Raw genomic sequence first — 22,765 nt, 5'->3', positions numbered from 1 at the left:
TGCTGTTCTTCTGCTCGATTGACTTCACTCCAAATCCGTACGAACGTGAAGGAAGAAAATAATGTAACAACTGGTGTCAGAGAAGAGAAAAACGTAACAATATATATATATATATATATATATATATATATATATATATATATATACATGATCAGCTGTTTTAACGCATTCAAATTTTCATGATAAAATTTTCACTATAAAATTTTTCAAGAAATATTTTTAATAAATTAATTTTCGACTATTATTTAATGGAAAACTTAGCTTACATGATTGCATGTTCTAATCTTGTGAATGAAAGCTATGAATAATCATAATTTGTTTTTTAAAATTAAAATATGTATGCAAAATTCAGAATGTCTATCACTACGTTATGATTTTTTAATTTCTGTTATGAAACCTGTTGAGGCATTAGATATTTTTTTTGGAAGCAGGAAAGATGAAAAATATGCAACCGCCTTCGCTGAGAATCGAACCGTGGACCTCTGGAACACGCGCCCAGCGTGCAGACCACCACACCACAAAGGCATGCCAAGAAGGCAGGAGAAATACTTTATAAACTAAGCATTTTGATTTCTCAAATCAAATTTTGAAAATTTCTGATACAGTTATTCAAAGTTTTAAGTACCTGAAAGACCTTATTTTTTATTCAAAAACCAAGTTTTCAATTCGAATTTCTTGCTATTCCAGTTGTTATGTATAAGTTGCATTGATTTCCTTATTTTTATTACTTACTACACATAGATAAAAGCGAAAACCATGTTTTTGTAAAATAAAATATATTCTGTGTATTCAAAGTAATTTCATATCAGAAGTACTGTGAGATAGTGATAGTGTTAAGCATTTCAGAATGTTAGATATAGCAATATGACACCGAATTTCTAATATTTTAGTGTGGATGTAATTTTTTGAAATATATATTTTGTTAGATTTGGAAAGAAAAACTATATGTCCAAACAATGAAGATATGATTGTCTTTAAACTGTGCTTTTTATTTCAGTGATGGTCTATTTTGATTTAAAGTCTTCTTCATCACCAATAAATGTTTTTGTAAGTACATAGATAGCAAATCTAAAACAGATGTATATGCCACATATTTAAAATCACAATAGCACGTCAAAAAGTAAATTAATTTTTTTTTTTTTTTTTTTTTTTGAGAGATAATATTAACCAGAAATCTAAAACTTTACCTAAGCCATAAACTTTACATACAGCAAATACCAATTTTAAGTTTGCAAATAATATAAATATATAAAAATCACACCATCAAGGAGTGAGCAGAGTATTATAACTCCTTGTAACGTCTGTGGTTTCACCCGAATATTGGACGATATCTCGCTATCAAAAAGAGCGAACAAAGAAAGGGTCACTCCTTTTTTTGTGTGAGAAGGGACCGCTTTTTACTAGAGTGAAGTCCCTCCTTCGAGGTGGGTGCCATTTTGGTATTAGAGCGAGGTGGGATATCAGTCCTTTAGAGTCGGATACTACTCTTTCGAGTTTAGAGTGTACCATATCGCAGAAATCTATTAAATGAATATGTCTTCCTGGATAAGAAAAGCATATAAAAGAACATTTGCTTTATATAATTTAATATTTCTCAGAAAATTCCATACTTTACTGCTTTAACTGAGGAAAATGCCATTAATTTTTAGAATTAAAATTTAATTTTTTGAAAAACTCATAAATTTATTTAAAATACTAATAGACTGCATTTTTTAATTACTACTGCTTGACATACTTTGGAGAGTGCAAGAAACCTCTTATGAAAAATGTTTTGTTCATAGAAATGTCTTATTTTATCAGTATCACTTTATTAGTTAATTATTATTATACATTTATCCAGTATTTATTCAAAATAACATTTCTTATTACATGTACTTAAAAGATCCTTATACTTACTTCAGACTCACTGCTATCGCTCTTTTCTTCGTCGTCTTCTTTATCAACACCCAAGAAAAACTGATGGGCAGCTACTAGTATCTAAAATAAAATGTACATCCATTAAAAATCACATGCACTTACTAACATGCACACATTAAAAGTCAAAATGTACAAAATTTCTATACAAGATGGTTTTTCAGAATTTCTCCACCCGCTTCCACAACTGATTGATAAATATATATATTCTTTTACAAATTATTTGAATATACTTTACATGAATAAGTAAAGAACTATTTGATATCCTTTGTCTATGCACTATTAAATAAAATGTAAAGTAATTAAGCATAATCTTGTGTTGTATACATATTGTGTGCTTACTGTGTTTTATATAATTTATTACATTCTCTAATGCATAATAACTTCAGGTTCTTTAGATGGAGCTATTAATTTCATTTGCTCCTGCTTCATTAAAATTTAATTTATCACTTTTTAACCTATTCATTCATACGTTTGGTATTTTGGTCAAGTAAACTTTTCTTATTTTTAATATTAATTTATTATTCTTAACTATTCCGAAAATTACTACCATCTATAGGCACATGTAATTTTAAAAAAATGATGTAAAATTTAAATTACTTTATAATGCACACTCAGTGTTGAATATAACGTTAATTTTATATAACATATTAAAGAAAAATTGTAGAACTAAAATATGACATTAAAAAAAGAGAGGACAAAAAAAGGAAAATTAAGGACACAAAACTAACTTTACAGCATATACTTGAAATTTAAAAGTTTTAAAAACATTACTTTGTTAACTTTGGAAAAGCATGCTGTAGCTATAGCATTCACAGTTTTTGCATCTCTCCAGATATTCCGACGATAAAGTTCAATCATGATATCCTGAAAAAATTTTGTAAATAAATATAAGCATAACTAAATCTTTATCAGGTACAATCAAATTGAGATACAACTGCCTGCAATGCATAACAAGATGGTTTAAACATTCATATGTAATTATAAACATATTAATAATTATACTTTTAAATGAATGAATTGCAATTAGAAACCAAATAAAAAGGTAACATTTTCGTAAATGCTCTTTTTTGTTGTATTCCAAGATCCAATGGTTTTTATAAATGAATCATAATATTTTTTGCCCAAGTTTTAAAATATGAGCTTGTGGAATTTGCCAGCAATGGAAGAAATTATGGTACAATTTCTGTAAGAATAAAAAATTTTGCTGAAATTTTTCTAAAGGAAACAACAAGCAAATGCATTTCTTTAATAGCCACTGTTGCCAATGAATGCATGAAGCTGAGTAACCACAATTCTCTGATTTTTTTAAAGCATAAACTGATCACTGCATACTTTGGGAGAAGCCTAGCACAAACAAAATTACAGAAAGATTTGAAGAAGAATGCAAGTACATATTATTTTCTTAACCCATTTCTTTTAATGCACTTTTTCCTGCATTTCATTTAAATTTATTTCCTCGAATTTCATTAGAGATGCATTTCTCATTCAATTACTTCAGTTCTTACTTCGAGACAAGACAAAAATACATAAAAATTCAAAATATCTATAATAAAAATTGAAAGATATAGAAAAATATAAAACACCAAATACAGTTAAAACAATTAAAAAATATTTTTACAATTAAAATTAGTTTCTACGCAAAAACAAGCAATTCGGCCAGTGGGCAAGAAGGCAGATTTTTTGATGCACAAAACTGAAAGTTAACTTTTGATGTCATTTGGCAAAAAGACACTGAAGGTGTAGAAACTGACTTAACTTGTTGTGGACGCTACATGCTGAGTCAGTATATGAGATAATTTAATAACTTAAATGATAATTCCAAAATGGATTAAGCATAATTTAATTTGCACTAGTAAAAGAAGACGTTACTTTGTTGTTGCAAAGTTTAGTTTCTCTAGATTGGCAAAAAATTCACTATTCTGCTAAGTTTCAAAAGTAAACAAATACGGCTGCTACGGTTAAAAAAAAAAAAAAAAAAAAAAAAATTAGGCTTACAGAAACAACTTTTAAATTGTTGATAATTCTACTACTATAACATGCAAGCATAAAAACCTTAAAACCTTAATTGGAAGATAAGAACAACATAATTCAATCATTTTTAAAGCAAAAAATGCACAATTTATAAGCATATAAGAATAAAGAAACTGAGCTCACTGAGACGAATAACAGAGTGAATATATATATACATCTCTCTCTCTCTCTCTATATATATATATATATATATACATATATTTATATACTTTTAATGCGGCCGATTGCAGCCAAAAAGGGAGGTGCACATCTACATGTTATAGCAGTCTCGCATACAAATTACTCACAAAAGTACGTGCAAGAATGATTCCTTACCATGGCCTCTATGTCATCCAGAACATTAAAACAAAACAGTTTATGATATATTAAAATACATTCAGAAAAAGAATCAATTCATGTAAATAAAAGATACTGTTATAATGTGTGGTTTTCACTCTTTTTTTATCATCCTTATCTCTGATATGTTAAATAAACTTTTATTACCACTTCTCATATCTCCATTTATCCGGCCACACTGAAAGTTTAAAAATTGTCTCCATTTCTCTTTTCTGATATTAGACATCATAACTCTTCTATTTCAAAAGGGTTCTACAGCAATGTGTCAACAGTCACTGTTGTTAGTATTCAATAACAGAACATAGAAGCACCAAGTACAAGGTCGATTAAACAGATGATTAGGTAATGCTGTGTACCATTTTCAACATCAATACAGAAGTGAAAAAGCACCACAAAGTATGACCTGGAATAGCAATCAGTATGAGATGAATTCCTGGACTGGCAAGCAACACGTGTTTGCTGTGAAAGTCTTCAAAAGAACAACGATAACTACATTGTTATTCAATGTGAATGATCATCAGACTCAAAGTGTGTGTGCAGTTTTTTCCCTTGTCTTTTTATTTGATGAGTGCTGGTATTGACCACCAACACCTCTCAAAATAGAACTGAAGGTTCAAATACTGGTTCAGATACAAACTTCCAAGACGTTAAGCTGGGTAAGAGAAGTTCTTTTGATCAGCTGAATAAGCACATAAGATGAAGTAAAGGGCATCCTGAAGGAATTAAATTTAAAGATTATAGAAGAATAGCTTTCCAATCATAATATGCAAAAAAAATTTCCAGCTCCTGGTGTATCTGATTTCAGGTCTGAATGTATAATGGAAGGACAGAAGTCAAGGTAAAAAGGCGAGAGGGTAATTTTGAAATTATAATCCACAAAATATCATTTATTCATGATATTCTGGAGAACTTTGAAATTTCAAGGCAAATCCATAAAGTTCAGAGGGTTAATTTTATCAGTGGAATGGTGTTCAGCAAATGCTAAGGAGCATGCATATTTTCTAATAAAAATAAGTATATCATAGCATTTAGTTATTTTGCAATTTTATTTACATTTCAAAATCTTCCAATTCACTTGCAGATTCTGTATGTTTTGTTGTCAAGCATGTGTAGCATGTACCTTTGAAAATAAAATAAAAGAATGTGGTTGAATTTTGTGCTGAACTTGAGATAAACAGCAATGAAGCACTTAAAATGATAAGGCACACACATCGTGGCGAAACACTTAACTATGCTTCAGCATTAAATAATGCAGGAAATTCAGTAAAAATAATGCAGAAAATTAAATAATGCAAGAAATTCAGAAATTCTTACAGAAGTCAGTAACATACAAGTGACTGATAAGACACATTCTAGCTCACAATCCATTGAAACATGGATTTCAAAATTACCAACTCATGAGCAGATGATGAATGATGAATGCCTGAAATTCCATATGTGAGTAGCATCAGGAAGAAAAGACTGAATTTGCTCAAAAAACATTGGATTTTCCACCAAGCCAATACCTGATAACATGTAATATTGGCAACATTGTTAGATAGTAGGGACAGGACTAAAAGACCTCCAAAAAGCTGACACTCAGTTAAATGAGATTTCTGGACATTCTGAATGTTGAAAAAGTAACAGTGCAGAAAAAACTAAGATGCTTAGCATAACTGAAATTGGGGAGAAGGGACTGTTTTTTGCTTTTGTATGAAAATACAAATAAGCACAAACAAAGGATTGGTCATTTAGATAGTCACACATAAAATACTTCATGCGAGCTTTATTTAAATCATAAATTTAATAAAAGGACAGATAACAAATATAGATTTCAAAGAGATACTGGTTTCAGTGCAACTGTTGAAATTGATTTCAGTTATCAAATCTGTTCACATTTAAACACACATTCAAATACTTTTAAGAATAAATTTCAAAAAATTTGTTTTTCACGTTTGTTTTACCTTCGAAACTTAGAACAAGCTTAATTTTTAATATATAATAAGAAGAAATTTTTAATTATCACAATCAAATCCTTAAGCAATTTTTTAATTATTTTTGAATTTAAGAATACTTTTGCAGTGAATGATTTTTCTTTTTAGTGCTACAAAGCAAAATTTACAGTGGCAAGTAAAATCTGAAATCACACTAAATTGTGCGCATGTAGACTGAGGAGAGATCAACCAATGGAGTTAGTAGAAAAACACCATTATTTTTAATATAAATTTCAAATTTTAATTTTCCTAGAAATTATCATTACTAAAATTTGAAAAAGATTAATTTCATAGCAACTAAATTTTTGTAAAGCTTTTTTTTTTTTTTAATTTAAACATAAGATAAAAAAAGTTCATCTAAAGCTAATTTAATGCAAAAGAAAAACAAAAATATTATACATAGTATCATTATTATAGTCAAATCTTTTCTCCTTGAAAAGAAATTTTTAGGATTCCTTTAGAAACAAATTAGTTAAAATAATTTTAGTTGAAATTCACCCAAAATAACATCTCATTTTATTTGATAATGTAATTAAAATTTGGTCCTACTGTTATACATGCACTTTTGGAACTTCCCACATTCTAAACTTTGTTGGCCCACCAGCGGCGGAGCGGTAAAGTCGCTGAACACCACTAGTTCGGTCCAAGGTTCGAATCCCTTGAAGGGCTGGCTGTATGGGCATTTTCGTTGTTTTCCCCAGGTGTAACATGTATACAAGCCAGTTTCCCTTAGAAAGTCATCCATGAAGGCATTCCTCCCCTTAGGCAGATAGCTCTAGTGTGCTTTGCCATAATTAAATAAACCAATCTAAACTTCATTTGTAACTAAAAGATTACATTTTACTGTTTGTAACTAAAAGATTACATTTTACAAGTACTTTATATGACACTTTCACAGAGTAATGCTTAAACATTTAAAATATCAGCACACTTAAATCACAGAGATATAATAATAGAATGTAATTAACTTTTTTAATAACTAGAATGAAATACTGTTGATGTGATCAAATTTCAAAGATTTGTATTTATATAAGATTATGGGAAGGACCACTAAGACTATTTGCCCAAGAGAAGAAATGCCTTCGTTAAAGAATTTCTTAAGGAAACAGATTTGTATTCCTATTACACCTGAGAAATATCATGGAAATGCCTAAACAGCCAACCTGCAGAATTTGAAGCCAGGTAGAGCTACAAGTGTTTAGTAATCTTATTTGCTTGGCCACTAGTGGACAACAAATTTCAGCTCAAGAGACAACTCAACCAATTTTATAATTTTAAAGAAACAGTTTGCCCTTCTTAAAAGACCTTCAACAAAAGCTTTTATAAAAATAAAAATTTAAATCCTTTTTAAGAATTAGAAACATAAAACTATGCATTTATTTTATGAAAATAAAATTTCGGCTTACCAGAGACATTTTTGCTGCTGTAGAATTATTATCTGACAACATTTTAAACATGAAGTTCTGCAACACCTAAAGATAAATTTTGATAAATTGCAAAATGGGTAAACTAATGCTAAAATATGCGTGTCTGACAAAAACAAAAATTGCATTATTTCAGTTTATAACTTCGATTAGAATAAAATAAATAAAAAATAGTAAAAATAAATAAATTAAAATAGTAACATGTCAATGAAAGAAAAATATGTTCTTTTGAATCAGATACTTACAGGTAAATAAAAAGAATTTCTGCAATAAAAATGAGCTCTGTACTGGCTACAAACTGAAATAAACATTTTTTTTTTTTTTTTTTCTAACTAATCGAAATACAAGTCTTTAAGCTTTCCAAAACTTGATTTAAATTTTATCAGTATTAAAATATTCCATACTAGCAGACAACTAACAGCATATACTTATGGGATCCTTTGAAAGTGGCTGGAACTAAATCTTGAACTTGTTCTTTCACATAAAAAGAAAGCTTAGTCTGAAACAGTTGAAATTTTTTAACAGTAATAATTTATGAGGAATATGGCAAAGCACATGAAGGCTTCCTAAGGCAGTGGTTTTCAACTTCTTTTTGCTCTGTGCACCCTTTTCATCAGTTCCAGACAATAATTCCCCTTTTTCAGAAATTGGAAAAAGCTTACACATTTATTTAAAAATTTAATTATTTTTTATGTGTTTTATACATTAAACAAGAAGGAATGCCGAAACTTGAACAGAAAAAGTTTTTCATATTCATAAAAAAAAAAAAAGAGGCCAGCGAGATCATCTAAGATCAAACTCTGACTGAACTCTCAGTATTCACCCAATTATTTATCAGGGATATCCTCTTTCTGAAAGACTACGTATCTGCAAGCAGGTAATTTTGATGATGCAATCTTTGCAGTTCTCTTTATCAATACAGCCTTGAATACAAGGTTGGAGGAGAAGGTGGTTTTTTTTATCGATTCCATTCAAGTGCTTGTACATATAAAATATTCATCTTCAGGAGGTGAGACACATTATAAGGAAATTATTAGACAACTTATTGATACAGTCGAACCATACTAAAAACTTCAAGGGACAAAAGTCTAATTTGCTATAAAAGATTTGATAGGAAAAACAAATAAATCAATTTTTACACAAATTAGTTTAAAAATTGGTTGACGAATCACACAAAAAGAAATAATAACATTGTCATATCTTCCAAAAGATAACATTTAAAAAAATTAAAAGATAATTACCATTATTATTATTACAGTAAAACCCCGACTATCCAACATTCAACTAACTGGAAAGCTCAAATAACTGGAATATTTTAGAATTAAAAAAAAAAAAAAAAGAGGTCACCCAAAAAATTTAGTAAATGAGAGATTAGTACCACTATTATAGAGCTTATAATCAGGAAGTATTTATTTTTTATTTGCATTTCAGAGCAAGATATTGCATAACTCAAAATCCTTGGCTGTGCTTGAATTATAATGGGCACTTATGTGTTATCGCAATCACCTCACCTTTATTTATCTTATTTCTTTCTCATTCAATAACAACACACTTATAAAACAATCCACATGTTTGTAAAGTTGTTTATGTTCATATTTTAAATTGTCATTCCCTGAGATGCAAGGATTAATGTCCTTTTTTCCCCCTTAACTTCCCCTTGGGTTAGTCAGGATGCTGTTATATATGCATTATGTATGCATGATTAGCTATAAACCAGGCCTAGCTCTGAACTGAGTTGGAATGTAGTGACTGCTGAAATGTTTGCTACTACTTTTCTTAATAAACGTCAAATTGCATTCAATACAATGAATTAATGCTATATCAAAACCTATAAGTAGTGTATTAAAACAAACTAAACACTGCATTAACTGAAATGTATTGATCTGCCATATGCAGCTCACCAGTTTGAGACCACTGCATTAATGCATGCTTTATTTCCATCAAAAATTTTGCTTAATTCATTTTAATCAGTATAATATACACCATTTATACATATACATATGCCCAAGACTGTGATTTAAATTTGATTAAATCCATAACTCCTATTAGATACATATATAAACTCAAAAGTCATTAGTCAAAGCTCCCTTAAAAGATTTCAAAATCAAAGTTTAAAAACTAAGAGATGATCTGCGCAATTGCTGGAGTTTCAGAAAAAAAAAAAAAAAAAAGAGAAAATAGTTGTAGTCTGCAAGTTTACAATTCCTATTGCTTGAAAGAGTTGTACCCAAAGGTAGTACATGAAAAATTAAAAAATAGAAAGCATTACATGTTAAAAAAAAGCAAAATTAATTTTGAATATATATATATATATTCAAAATTATGTATTTTTAACATTTTGAAATTCAAAATAATTACAATGCTTGTCACTCATCATATAAATGCTATCCACAAGATACATAAATTATGTAGTTCTTTAGTTTTCATAAGAAATTTCTATCAGGTATAAAAAGTGTATGGCATTTTAATAATAAATTTCATATACATTTTTAGAAATTTAAAAATTCATAAAGAAACAAATTTAAATAGGAGATTTTTCTTCATACTTACAGAATTTACTTTAGCATTTTTATGCTTAGCATTTAAATTTTTGACATCAGTAGTGATATGAACTTGCAAATGCTTCCGAAGGATTTTGTCATTGCATCGCAGCAACTTAAAAAACAGTGTTATCACATCTAAGGGAGGTATAATGCCTCGATTCCTCATCAGAATTAAAGCTCTACAAAAGCACTGAAAATAAAAATGAATATAAATAAAAATAATATTTTGTTATAATGATGCATACATTCATACAGGAAGATAAACATATTCTATGAATGAATTTCAAATCGATATTATCATCTCTTTGTATTGGATTAATTAAAACTGCTTGGATCCTCTTTACTTTGGATACGTGAAAAAAGGAGCAAGTTTTGTTTTTATTGTTCAAGATGGAGATTGATAAATTGAAGAGATTTTTCCAAAAGGGAAAAAAAACTAATAAAAAAATATTGATGATAATATCAATAAAAATTATTCAAAAGTTTTGAAAATTCTTTTGTCACAACAGAAAAAACTAATAACATGAAATCAATTTATGATGAAATATTGAACTTAACTAATTAAAAAGATACTGAAAGTGAAAAAATTAATAGTGAAGAATACTTAGATAATTTAATAGACTACAAATGTAAACTGCATGAAAAAAATTGAAGAATTAAAATAAAGTTAATAGTGTTTCCTGTATGTGTCAGACTACAAACAATACTGTTTTAAACCCATCTACAATGTCTTTCTCAAAATACTGAAATACATTCGGTCAAATTTACAACAAATAAATTTTCTGGCGATACCTCGTAGTGGTTAGAATTCATTGGACAATATGAAACTGTGATTGATAAAAATCTCAATTTGTCAAAAATAGAATTAATTTACTTAAAAAATTTTCTTGGCGGTCCAGCCGCCAGGTTTTTCTCTTATTGAAAATAATTATGAAGCTGCTCTTGAACCATTATGTTCCAGATTTAGGCAAACGAACACCTTAATTAACTCGCATTTAGGACAGCTTTTAAGTATTTCAGTTATTAGAAAGTCTAACGATGTAAATGGACTAAGAAAACTTCTTGACCATACCAAAATACAGATAAGAAATCCTGAAGCATTAAAAATAGACTCTTATTATGGAAGTATTTTAAAGCCTTCAATTTTGAAATTGCTTTTGAATGAATATGTTCTTGATTATAGACAAAAAATTAAAGATAAAAATTGGGATTTAAAAGGTCTGTTAAACTTTTCAGGAACAAAATACTCAACAGAGAGTGTGTGGCTTCTATTAATTAGTGTATCGGATTGTAATCTACAATTTTCAGATTCCAAGTTTTTAATTTTCTTAAAGCTTTAATTTATAAAATTGCTGCACTATCCCAAAATTAAACTGATAAAATTGTTAGTAGCATTTGCCAACTTGTAACATCTGAATTCTCTTAATTATTACAATTTTTTCCCTAGTTTTGTTTCCTCATCTTTAATTACAGATGTATTATAAATAATGTTCTTATTAATCAAAAGAGCAAAATTCTGGATTAGTCCTAGTGAAACAGGTGGTGATGATGACTTGAAATTATTTTTAATTGCAAAACAATTTGGCATTAGTGCAAAATCAAAACAAACTTTGTGGAAATAAAGTAATGGGAAAAGGCAAGAGATTCAAACATCTACTGCAGTAGATATTACAGGTTTGCAAGGCAAGACAGAAAAGTAAAGAATTCATCTTGAGGGTGTGCATTCTTAAATAATAGACAGGACATATTTTCTTTCTGTATCATAACACTCACACAACACAAAAATATGACATATTTTCTTTCTGTACTGTACCACACAGTTTGAATATTAAAAAAATATAAACTAATTCCAGATTAAAAATATGTTAAAAGTTTTAAAAATACATTAAAATATCACACAGAGAGAGTATTATTCTTATTATGAGAAACTTAATAAAATATATGCAAATGATGTAAATAGTCTAAAAAGGACATATTAACAATCCAAATCATTGTTACTTAAAAACGATATCACGAAAATTTACATTAGCAACAAACAAGAAGTTACATAAGAAAATATTTCCTGCAAAATTTAATGAATCTTCAATTCATATCTGACAACAATTCTGTAGCATAAATTTCTTTCCCTATTTTTAGGGGAAGGGAGTTTCGTAAGAAATATGTCATTTTAGAAAAAATACTGTTAACATACATTACCATTCTCATGCTTGGATCCAAAACAGAATAATACTCTTCTAAAATTTTTATTAATTCTTGTGGATAATCTGCTAGATCTTCTTTATAAAATGATGAAACCTATAAAAAATAGACAACAATGATAAATATCTCAAAACAATAAAGAAATGCATACCAGATGGAATTTCATTTTTCATGTACAGTCAAAAGTCATTAATTTGGACACCCATAATCCGGACCTCAAAGCTAAAAACTTTCTGCACATGCGTCGCGTTGACACATGCGCATAGGCGTTTACGCGTGCGTGTAAGACCTTTACAACTGCGCATATGCGTGTGCGCAAGCGCAGAATACGTTTTCGCGTGCACGTTTAATGTATAACGGACGGTATAAGCTAAAATTATCTAATTATCTATTTCAGTTGATGTTGATGATTGCATTGTTCCTTAATCTTCGAATTGGATTCGGATTATTGTTTTTTGCAGACTGTAAGAGCAATTTTATAAAAGTAAACTTGAGCTTTCGACTATGTCAAATAGAACTGCCGATGCTGGAACTCCCAAAGGATCTACAAAACAAAAGTATGTTTCGATGTTCATCAAACAAAAAGTGAAATTGCTGCAAAAAATGGATAAAGACACGAAGAAGGTAACAGAGAGTTTAGTGAAAACGAAAAAATTTCAATTGACAAGTAGTCGGTATTCTCGGCACAGCAATAATGGGACTTGAACAGCGGAAATTTGTAACTGAACAAGAAATTATGTCTGTTTATAGAATTAAAGAGAAAGTATTATCACATAAAACGAAGCAACTTAAACAACTTACATTGAAAGAAATGTTTAATAAAGTAAACAAATAAATATTAAGCTTTTTTTTTTTTTTTTTTTTGTAAATTTTGATACCCTTTAGATCATAATTGTTCTTTATTTCAGAAATTACGGTTTCATATTTTTAATTTTAGAATTTCTGCATGCCATCTTACGAGATTTAAACTGATGATCTATAATCCGGAAAAATCGATAATGCGGAATCGCCAAAGTCCCGATGAGTCCGGATTAACGACTTTTGACTGTATTTCCTTATTTAGTTTTATTCAATATACTTATAACTTATGTTACCAACACATTTCTTTGAAGTCTACCTTTCCTCACACTTTTACAAGAGTTACCAGAAAATTATATGTGTTCTTGTTGACAGCATACAATAATTAAACAAATAACATCTGAAAGAAGACAAATCAGAAATGGAGAAATTAGGTAACGCATTGCATGATGTTTGGCCTGCAAAACTGCTGCAACTCACTTTGGCGTGGATGCCATAAGTTCCTGATAAATGACTAGAGACATGTTATACCAAATCTCTAAGCAAAAGCCACACAAATTCAAAATATTCTGACATTGTGATGTTTGAGTTCTCAGCTGCTGCCCCATGAAATCCCAAATGTGCTCTATTGGGTTAAGGTCTAGTGAGTTAGGTGGGTCAGGACAACTGGAATTCATTCTTATGGTCCTCCAACCACTCTAACACAATTCAAGCATTGTGCCATGGGGGCGTTGCCTGTTGAAAGATTCAATTTCCAGTTGGGAAGAAAAATGCCATGTAAGGGTACAACTGATCCACAGTTATGTTCAGGTAGTCTGCAGCTTTCATGGTTTGTTCTACCATAACTAAGGATGCCGAGCCATTGCCATTCAGAAAAGTATAAAATTATTTAACTTTCACATTTAACCTATCTGTTACTGATTGAGAAAACAAATGACTTAAAAGGAATAAATGTAATTTTTAAGGATATATTTTCTATATTTTAATCTGATTGACTTAAATAATTAGTTCATGAGATGTCTAATTAGAAATGTTAGATGTTTTTATGAAATTACACTAGCTGGATTCATTAGAATTAAAAAATTTTTATATACAATTATTATTTATCAAAAGAAATGAAAAAGAAGTGTAGTATTATGTAAGTGGAAAACAGTAATTATTATGTGTTTTTAAAATCTCATATACATTGTAAGCATACAAAGCTTTCAGATTAATTTTAAAATAATAATAATAAATAAATAAAGAATACAAGCCACAAATAAATGAATAAAAAAGAATCTGAAAGCTTTCAGATTTTATATTATGCCTTAAGGGGAGATTTTTTTAACATTCTGTGTGTTATCTTTATTTATTAAATATCATGTTCTACACATAAAATTCAATTCAACGGCAATATCACAAAATTTTTAAAAACAGCATATCTTTAGAATTTCCGATAAACAGTCTTGCATGCTGGAGATAAAAATGTTTTTTCCATACGGTGTTGCCATTGTTCGCATTCAAATCTCTGAGGTTGTTAATTAAAAATTTGTTAAAATTTTACAAAATATTAAATAGATAATACAAGAGATTCAAAATTTGATGGCTCTAGGTACCACAATTTTTTTACACTGCAAGAAACATATATACATTGTTGTAGATTCATTACTAAATTTTTTAAGTATAATACAGGGTGATAATATATGGTGATAACAGTTTAAAAAGTGATTTGCCGTTTATAGTGAACCGACGCAAAATGCCGTTTCGAGACTACCAGTCCTTCTGAGCTAACATTCCTTTGGGCTAAAAAAGGATTTCTGTAAACCTACCAAACAAGAGCAGACAGCATTTATTAGAATGACATCTCAACTTGCTTTTAAGAAAAACAAAATGACAGGTCATTGTAATATCATCTGTTTACAGACAGAATTTTCAATACAGTTAATTGGCTACATGTCAGTACATGCGACATGCGACGGAGGACGTGGGCACCATCCCTCTACCATTAGGGTTAATTGGTATAGCGCCACGTCCACCTGTGTCTAGTGAAACGTGCCATGGTCACTGAGTCCACAAAAACGCCTCGCACCGACCACTGAAACCCAGCGTCTGATGCAGGCCACATTGCATCAGCTATACCCTTGCGGCCACTGGGAAATTATTTTACAAATATTGTAGAAAATGACATGGCTAAACAAGGGTCATCACTGCTGCTGCAGGCTGAATTATCAGACATTAGTATGCACAAGTTGCTGAATTATATACCAGATTACTAAATTATATATTGGAGTACAATATGGTATAGAATCATGTAATGCATAGTAAGATTATGCTAATGCTCAAAATACATATTGAAACAGGAAGTATTATACATATTGAATTATGACACTTACTGTATCTGAACATACTAAGATATGATATACATAATGAGGTTATACAGATACTTCTGAGACTTGAAATACATGGTGAAACATTAAATACTGTACATACTGAACATGAGCATACTATGACTGAGCATATTGAAACATGAAATATATAGTGAGATATTACTAATTACGCTAATTACATGAGATACCTGATGAAACATGAAATACTGTACGTACTGAGACAGAAAACATACTATAACAGAGCATACCGGAACGTGAAATGCATGGTAAGATTATACTGATATAAGATACTGAATTATATACAGGATTGCTGCATTATATACAAGAGAGATATTTGTATAACAAACATAGAAGGCATAGTGAGATTGTACTGAGACTTGAAAAACATGTTGGAACAGGAAATGCTGAACATACTGAAACATATAACATACTATAATTGTACATTCTAATACGTGAAATACATAATGTACTGCTACAAAGTACTGAGTTATATACGGAATACTTAATTATATCCAGGAGAGATATACATATGTCAATATTGAATTGTATAGAAAGGTTATACTGGTGCTTGAGGTACATAGTAAAGCACATTGTATCTGAGCATTCTGAAACACGAGGGTAACATAATGAGGATATACTGAAATAAGATACTGATACTAATACTTATGTTATACTGATATTTGAAAGACAAAGAAACATGGGAAACTGAACATACTGAAACATGAAACATGCTGTTACTGAATAAAATGTGACATGAAGTACCTTGTGAGTTTATACTGATGCAAGATGCTAAATTAGATACCGGATTACTGAGTTATACAAGGAGGATATATGAATTACAAATTTGAAATACATAGTAAGGTAATTGGTACATAGAAAGGGTGACATTATGCTGATATAAGATAATAAATTATATACAGGATTACTGAATTAAATATGGGAGAGAAATACGTATTATAATGTTAAATACGTAGCAAGATATGCAGACAGACGCTACAAGAATACATAAACAAAACAGTTCACTTGGTGACAGGATATAGGAGTGTGTAATAATGGCGTATATAAATTACAGACTTGAGATGCATAGTGCGGTGATATTGAAACATAGAGAGGGTGAGATTATACTGATACGAGATAGTGAGTTATATACATGATTATTGAATTAAATACCGGGGGGAAATACGCATTGCAAATTTAATACGTATAGTGAAATTGCAGACTGGCGTTACAAAAATACGAAGATAACAGTGCATTGGTGGCAGAATATAGGAGTACATAAAGCATACATTTAGTATTTCATGTGTACATATGATGCTGCTGACTGTGATTACAGATGCTGCCATTACTGCGTTTTATGAAGACAAAGTACTTGTATACTACTGCTGCATACATAATAAGTTAGAGCCATTCATATGTGCAGTTACAATTATATAATGCTGCCAGTGAGCTTCCTTTAGCTGGTATGGGAATGTTGCATGATGCACTAAGTACTCTTAAATGGTTTACACTTGGCATAGGTTTGTTCCTAAGCCCATAAGCTTGTCAACAATTTTTGTAATGCTGCGTTTGAGATGTCGCTGCTTAATTATGAACCTGCTGAAGGCTAATCTGTTTGTCTCTGGGAACGGGATGTGTAGATCCTCCGTTAGTGAGCATTTTTCGACATAGTGTTCTGGCGTTCCCAGTTCACCGCAGCAACATAAGGAGGTAGTCGTCTTGCCGAATCTTTCAAAGTAGACTGGGAACGGGCCATGCCCGGTAATATAGTAGACCAGTTGTGGATTTACTATAAGACGTTCTGGATCAACCTTTGGCAGATGCGCATACGCACGACGTCCTGTCTCATCGTTGTTCCATGCCTCTTGCCACAGTGTGAAAGCGACCTGTTTCAAGCTCTTTTTTAGATATGAGGTGGGCCATGGAATTTGCAGTGTCTCTGCATCATTATTTTGGGCTGCTTCTTTTGCGAGCTGATCTGCGGCCTCATTCCCAAGGTTGCCAATATGCACTTTTGTCCATTCTAGGTTGATTTTTAAGGTCTTGTGAAAAGAGAGTTGTTCTTGAATTGCTGCAATTATGGGGGAGCCGTGCATAGGATTTAATATAGCATATAATGCTGACAGACTGTCTGTTATTATAAAACTGTTTTGATGTCGATATTGGGTAATAGTGTTTATTGCGTGATAAATGGCTGCGGCTTCGCTTTGAAAAACACTGTTTCTGGATTCCAAGTGTCCTTTCCATTGGCGTATTGGTTGCTGTTGCCGAAATGCGATGTATGCACAGCCAACATTCTCGTCAGTTTTTGAGCCATCTGTGTAGAATACGATATCATTGTCCGTAGCTCTTGTGTTTTGCTTAATATTAATGTGCACGCCTTGGCCTTGCGTCGACGGGTGTGTGTGGAGGCGATTGGACTCCCGTTCTAGGTTATCTGCCGTAAAAGTATGGTCACCAAACACCGCAGGGCGGCTAAGCTGCTTCACCAATTGGTAGGCTGCCTCTTTTTCCACATTTATGTAAAGAGGGGGCAATCCGGCCAGGACATTGAGTGCATTCGTTGGAGATGTTCTAAAAGCTTTAGTAATGTTGAGCAGAAACGGCCTTTGTATACTCTGTAGATATTTTATTTTGCGTCCTTGCATCGGAGAGGCCCATACTGCAGCTCCATATGTTACTATTTTCTCAGTGACTGTCATATACAGGGTCTTGAGTAAATGGGGGTTAAGTCCCCATCTGTAACCATTCATCAACTTGAGCTTGATGGCAATCTGTGCTGTTCGTTTCCTAAGCTCCAGCACGTGAGGGATCCAATTTAGTTTATCATCAAAAGTTATGCCCAGGTACTTTAGTTCTCGCTTAATGCGGAGTCTTTGGCCGTTGAGCGTTATTCTTGGTTGGCGTGCGAGTGTGCCCCCTTTTTTAGGAATCAGCAGTATTTGAGATTTTGTTTCAGCTATTTGGAGTTTTATTGCTGTGCATCGCTCCTGGAAGAGGTTGCAGGATTCCTGGGAATTTGCTTGCAGCTGTTCCCTGGTGTTTCCTTTCACAATTAGAGCTGTATCGTCCGCGTATGCAATTATTTTTGTGTGTTCCGGCCACGGCTGTGTGAGTATGATGTTGTACGTTACGTTCCATAGAAACGGCCCTGCGCAGGAACCTTGCGGACATCCTTGGGTTTGGTCTTGCTGGATGACACCGCTGTTATGCGGTAGAATCAATTTTCGCTCTGAAAGGTAACTCTCCAGGGTGTGGTAAATATTCCGTGGACATTTTGCCTCTCTCAGGGCATGTTGTATGGCCGGCCACCACAGAGTGTCAAAGGCACTCTTTAGATCTAATGATATGAATGCTGTGTGGTGGCCGGTAAATTTGTTCTCTAAAATGCTCTCCTTGACTTCCATGAGTGCGTGGATTGTTGATCTTCCTGCTCTAAATCCGTATTGGTTTCCACTTAAGTATTTGGTAGTATGCAGGTAGTGTCGCAGTCTGTTCATGAGTAACTTTTCAAATGTCTTACCAAGCGCTGATAGTAGGCATATTGGACGATAGGAGTCCGCTCTTTTTGGGTCTTTATTCTTTTTGAGGAAAAGAATAACTTGACCAATTTTGAAGCACCTGGGGAATGTGCCAGTGGAAAGCAGTTTGTTGAAAAGGGTACGGAAGAGGTTGACGTGCGACCGTATTGCGATCTTAACTATTCGATAGTTTATTCCGTCTGGCCCCGGTGCTTTCTTTTGCGGTAGCTGTCGCAGGACATGTAGGATTTCTTGATTTGTGAAAAGAGCATCGTTCATGGCATCTGTAGCCAGGGTTTGGTTACGCATGGTTGCTTGTGTCGTTGTGTCATCTGTAGGATCGTCCTTCATAAAGACCGTGTTGAGCACTTCTGTAAATGTAGCTTCAGTAAGGTGTTCATTGGTGTTAGGTATTGGCAGGAGATGAAAGGAGGCCTGTTTGAACAGCTTTCCCGCCACTATCTTGTGATGTATGCCGTAGGTATTTGTAGTTTCTGTACAGAACTTTCTCCAGCTGTCCAGTTTGGCGGTAATGATAATTTTTTTGTATTGGGCCCTTTCCTTCTGATATATAGTGAGTGTGTTAGAGGTGATGCTCAGTCGTCACTCACTTTTTAGCCGTCGTCTTAAGGCACGACACATTTGCTGTTGCGCGCGTAATTGGCTATTCCACCAGTTTAATGTGGTGACACGTCGTATTGTTCGTACTGGTAGGATGTCGTCACAAGTCGTCCTAATGGTTGACATCAGTTCACTCGTGAGTACATGTAGTTCCTCTCTAGTGGTTGCTTGCTCAATTCGATTGCTAAAGGGTGCCAGGCGTGATTTGATAGCTGTAACGAATGACCTGACCTTGCGACCTGGTAGGTTGTACCTTCTGATGATAGTTGTTTCTGTGGCTCTGGCAATGGTGAATCGTATGTAATTGTGGTCGGAAAGGCTTACGCCTTCCACGACCATCCAATCTTGTACTAGTTGTGCCATTTGAAGGGTCGAGACTGTAAGGTCCGGCCACCCTCTTGAGTGGACGCGATCAAAAGTCGGTGGCGCATCTTGCTGGTTATGCAAGATCAGGTTGTTGCTTGAAATAAAATCCTCCAGGGTACGTCCCTTTGGCTCTGTGGTAGCATATCCCCATGTTGTACTATGACAGTTAAAGTCTTCCGCAATCAACACGTTGTCTATTTTTTGCTCTCGCATCAGTTGTTGCATTTGCAAGATACTGTTTTCGATATCTGCCTTTGGCGGAGAGTACACGGAGACTATGATTGCTGTCAGATTGTGCACCTCTAGCAGGATGGCCACTATGTCCCTTTCCGCAATGATTACAGTGGGGGTCCACATAGGGTTGCAATTTACTATAATGGCTCTTGGCGGCTCGTTGGTATCTTCCTTTTGGAAAACAGTCCACTGTAGGGGGTAGCCCACAGCTTTGCCATGTAAACAATAAGGTTCTTGTCCTAGTAGGAAGTCGATCTGTTCTGTGGTGGTGTATATGGCTGCCTGTGCCGTTGCTGCACGAGCGCGTTGCAGATTTATCTGCAAACATTGTATTGCGTCCTGTCTGCGCGATTGCGTACTGTTGGTGTCCAACTGTGTATTGTTATGCTGTACATTTGGGGGTTGCTGATTCTGTCTGCTTCTTGTAGTATTTGCCATTGTCTTATTGTTAGTATTCCGTATTGTTACGGATGTTCTGCACGTTTCGCTGGTATTGTGGGCAGTCTGAATGGTACGCTGGGTGGTGAATGTTGTATCTGTCCCCGTAGCGGTAGTTAACTTCTCTACAGTTGATGCATTGTGGCATCTGAGTGTTGCATTCTCTAACTCCGTGATTGTTTGCGCAGAAGGAGCAGAATTGTTTGCGGCTTTTGCAGTCGGCCTGTGTGTGTCCGAACTGCTGGCATCTGTAGCATCGCTTGATGCCAATATGCTCAGTGATTCGGTGGGCCTGCCAGCCAAGGAAGATTTTTCTCTGACGCATGATGGCCTCAAAGCTTGCGGGCTCACATTCAAATATCCACTTGACACTGCTCTTGCGGCGCTCTTGGAGTCGGTGGAGAGTCCTGAAGGTGGGGCTGGGCATATTTGAGGCACCGCTAATTTCTGCAAGTACGTCTTCGGGATTTGCTGCTTCGGGCAAGTCATGTACCGCGAACCAGGGCTTACGCATTTTTGGCCTGCTGATGTCCGCAGGGATTTCTGTCTGCTTGATCTGCTGTTCAAGGGCTGTGACATCTTCTTTGGATTTGCAGACTACTTCAAAGCCGCCTTTGTTGCTCTTTGTTACTCTTTCAACGCCGACTTTTAACTTGGAGAGAGGCAATTTGGCGTTGAGCTGTTCTTTTAGCTCTGCGTCTGTAATGTCTGTTTTTGGGCGTATGTACAGGCACGGTTTTTTAGTTTTCCAGGCAATCTCCGCAAATGTCGGATATGTGATTGCTGGTGGTGGTGTTGGAGTATGGGGATCGTGTGGCTGCTGAGCAGTTGACGCTAGTTGCTGTGTATGAGAAATTTCGCAGCAGAACACTGTTGAAGTTTTTACTCCTGTGTCAACTTTTGCAGGTTTAACCGTGAATTCCGGACCCTCTAGGGCCAGCGTTTGGAGTGCAGCCAGTGAATCTAGTAGGTGCCCTTGAAGATCTGTTGACAGAAGGAATTTGGCGCCTCGATTTGTCGTAGTCGCTACCTGCCTGATATCCTTGTATAGGATGGTGACTTTCTCCACGTGGGTCAGGTCCGATGTAAGTACTGCTGAGGCGTCTATTATGGTATGCGATGTAGAGGTGGAATCACTATCAGCTGGAATAACTGAAGCACGAGACATGATATTCCGTGTAATACTGTGCGCACTATTTGGTGTGCTGAGGCTAAATCGCTAATAGTGGTGAGTTGAACTTGGGGTGATGATCTAAGATAAATTTAATGTTGCACTCTAAAATTGTCACTGAAAGGTAATAGTAGTGGCACGTAATATGAGCTCACTGTAGCTGCATTATTTACATTTAACAGAATGACCTTTTAGAAACGTGTGAACAGCCGTATGGTGAATACACTATGGTGAAGAGTCCGATAAATATTACAATTAATGCAATTACAATATAATATTTTAGCACATTATAATGCAAATAACGATCTTAAGAGGGTTCCATATTATACTGCATTCAAATGAGAAAACACAAGATCAAACAAAATAAATGTAATAATTAATACAAATTAATAAACAGAACCAGATAATAATTATCGAAAAACACACTAGAGGCACTTATAACCAATAAATGTTAGTTAAAAAGGTTGATTAAGCAATCAGAAATAACTAAAAGCTAAAAATTAATACAAAATTAAACAATTGTCAAACCGTAAGGACGGACCCTGTGCTGCTTTTGTAAGAAAATAAAACAGGGTATGTTGGCAAGAAAATTTACAATACAGTAGGCAGTAAATAATCAGAACATGGAATAACACTGATACATGAAAAACATTTAAGTAAATTAAACAAGCATTAAATTCTATGCAAAAAAAAAAAAAAAACTTTTTAGATGGTTGTTCTAGGGCGTATGAGGTCAAAGTTATTGATTTTTACAAAAATAAGTAAAATTTACACTTGGTATTAAAATACCTTGAACATATAATGTTAACAGTGCATGTAATTAAAGATAC

General features: G+C 33.2%; 1 protein-coding gene across 3 annotated transcripts in view; it reads right to left on the bottom strand.

Moving 5' to 3' along the window:
* Mys45A (SDA1 domain containing protein Mys45A) overlaps positions 1–22,765 on the bottom strand; it is a 127,340-nt gene that overhangs the window by 66,224 nt on the left and 38,351 nt on the right. For all 3 annotated transcript variants that reach the window (XM_085824046.1, XM_085824045.1, XM_085824044.1), the window contains exons 3-7: positions 12,421–12,519; positions 10,232–10,414; positions 7,664–7,729; positions 2,689–2,781; positions 1,897–1,977 (exon numbers count right to left, since the gene is read on the bottom strand). In XM_085824046.1, coding sequence (XP_085680172.1) covers positions 1,897–1,977; positions 2,689–2,781; positions 7,664–7,729; positions 10,232–10,414; positions 12,421–12,519 — 522 coding nt within the window. The remainder of the gene's footprint in view (positions 1–1,896; positions 1,978–2,688; positions 2,782–7,663; positions 7,730–10,231; positions 10,415–12,420; positions 12,520–22,765) is intronic.

Source organism: Stegodyphus dumicola, chromosome 9 (genome assembly GCF_044657685.1).
Source record: "Stegodyphus dumicola isolate Sdum_Otavi_A_Nest chromosome 9, ASM4465768v1".
Taxonomy (NCBI): domain Eukaryota; kingdom Metazoa; phylum Arthropoda; class Arachnida; order Araneae; family Eresidae; genus Stegodyphus; species Stegodyphus dumicola.
Note: the sequence above shows the minus strand (reverse complement) of the source record. Positions and strands in the feature narration are given on the sequence as shown.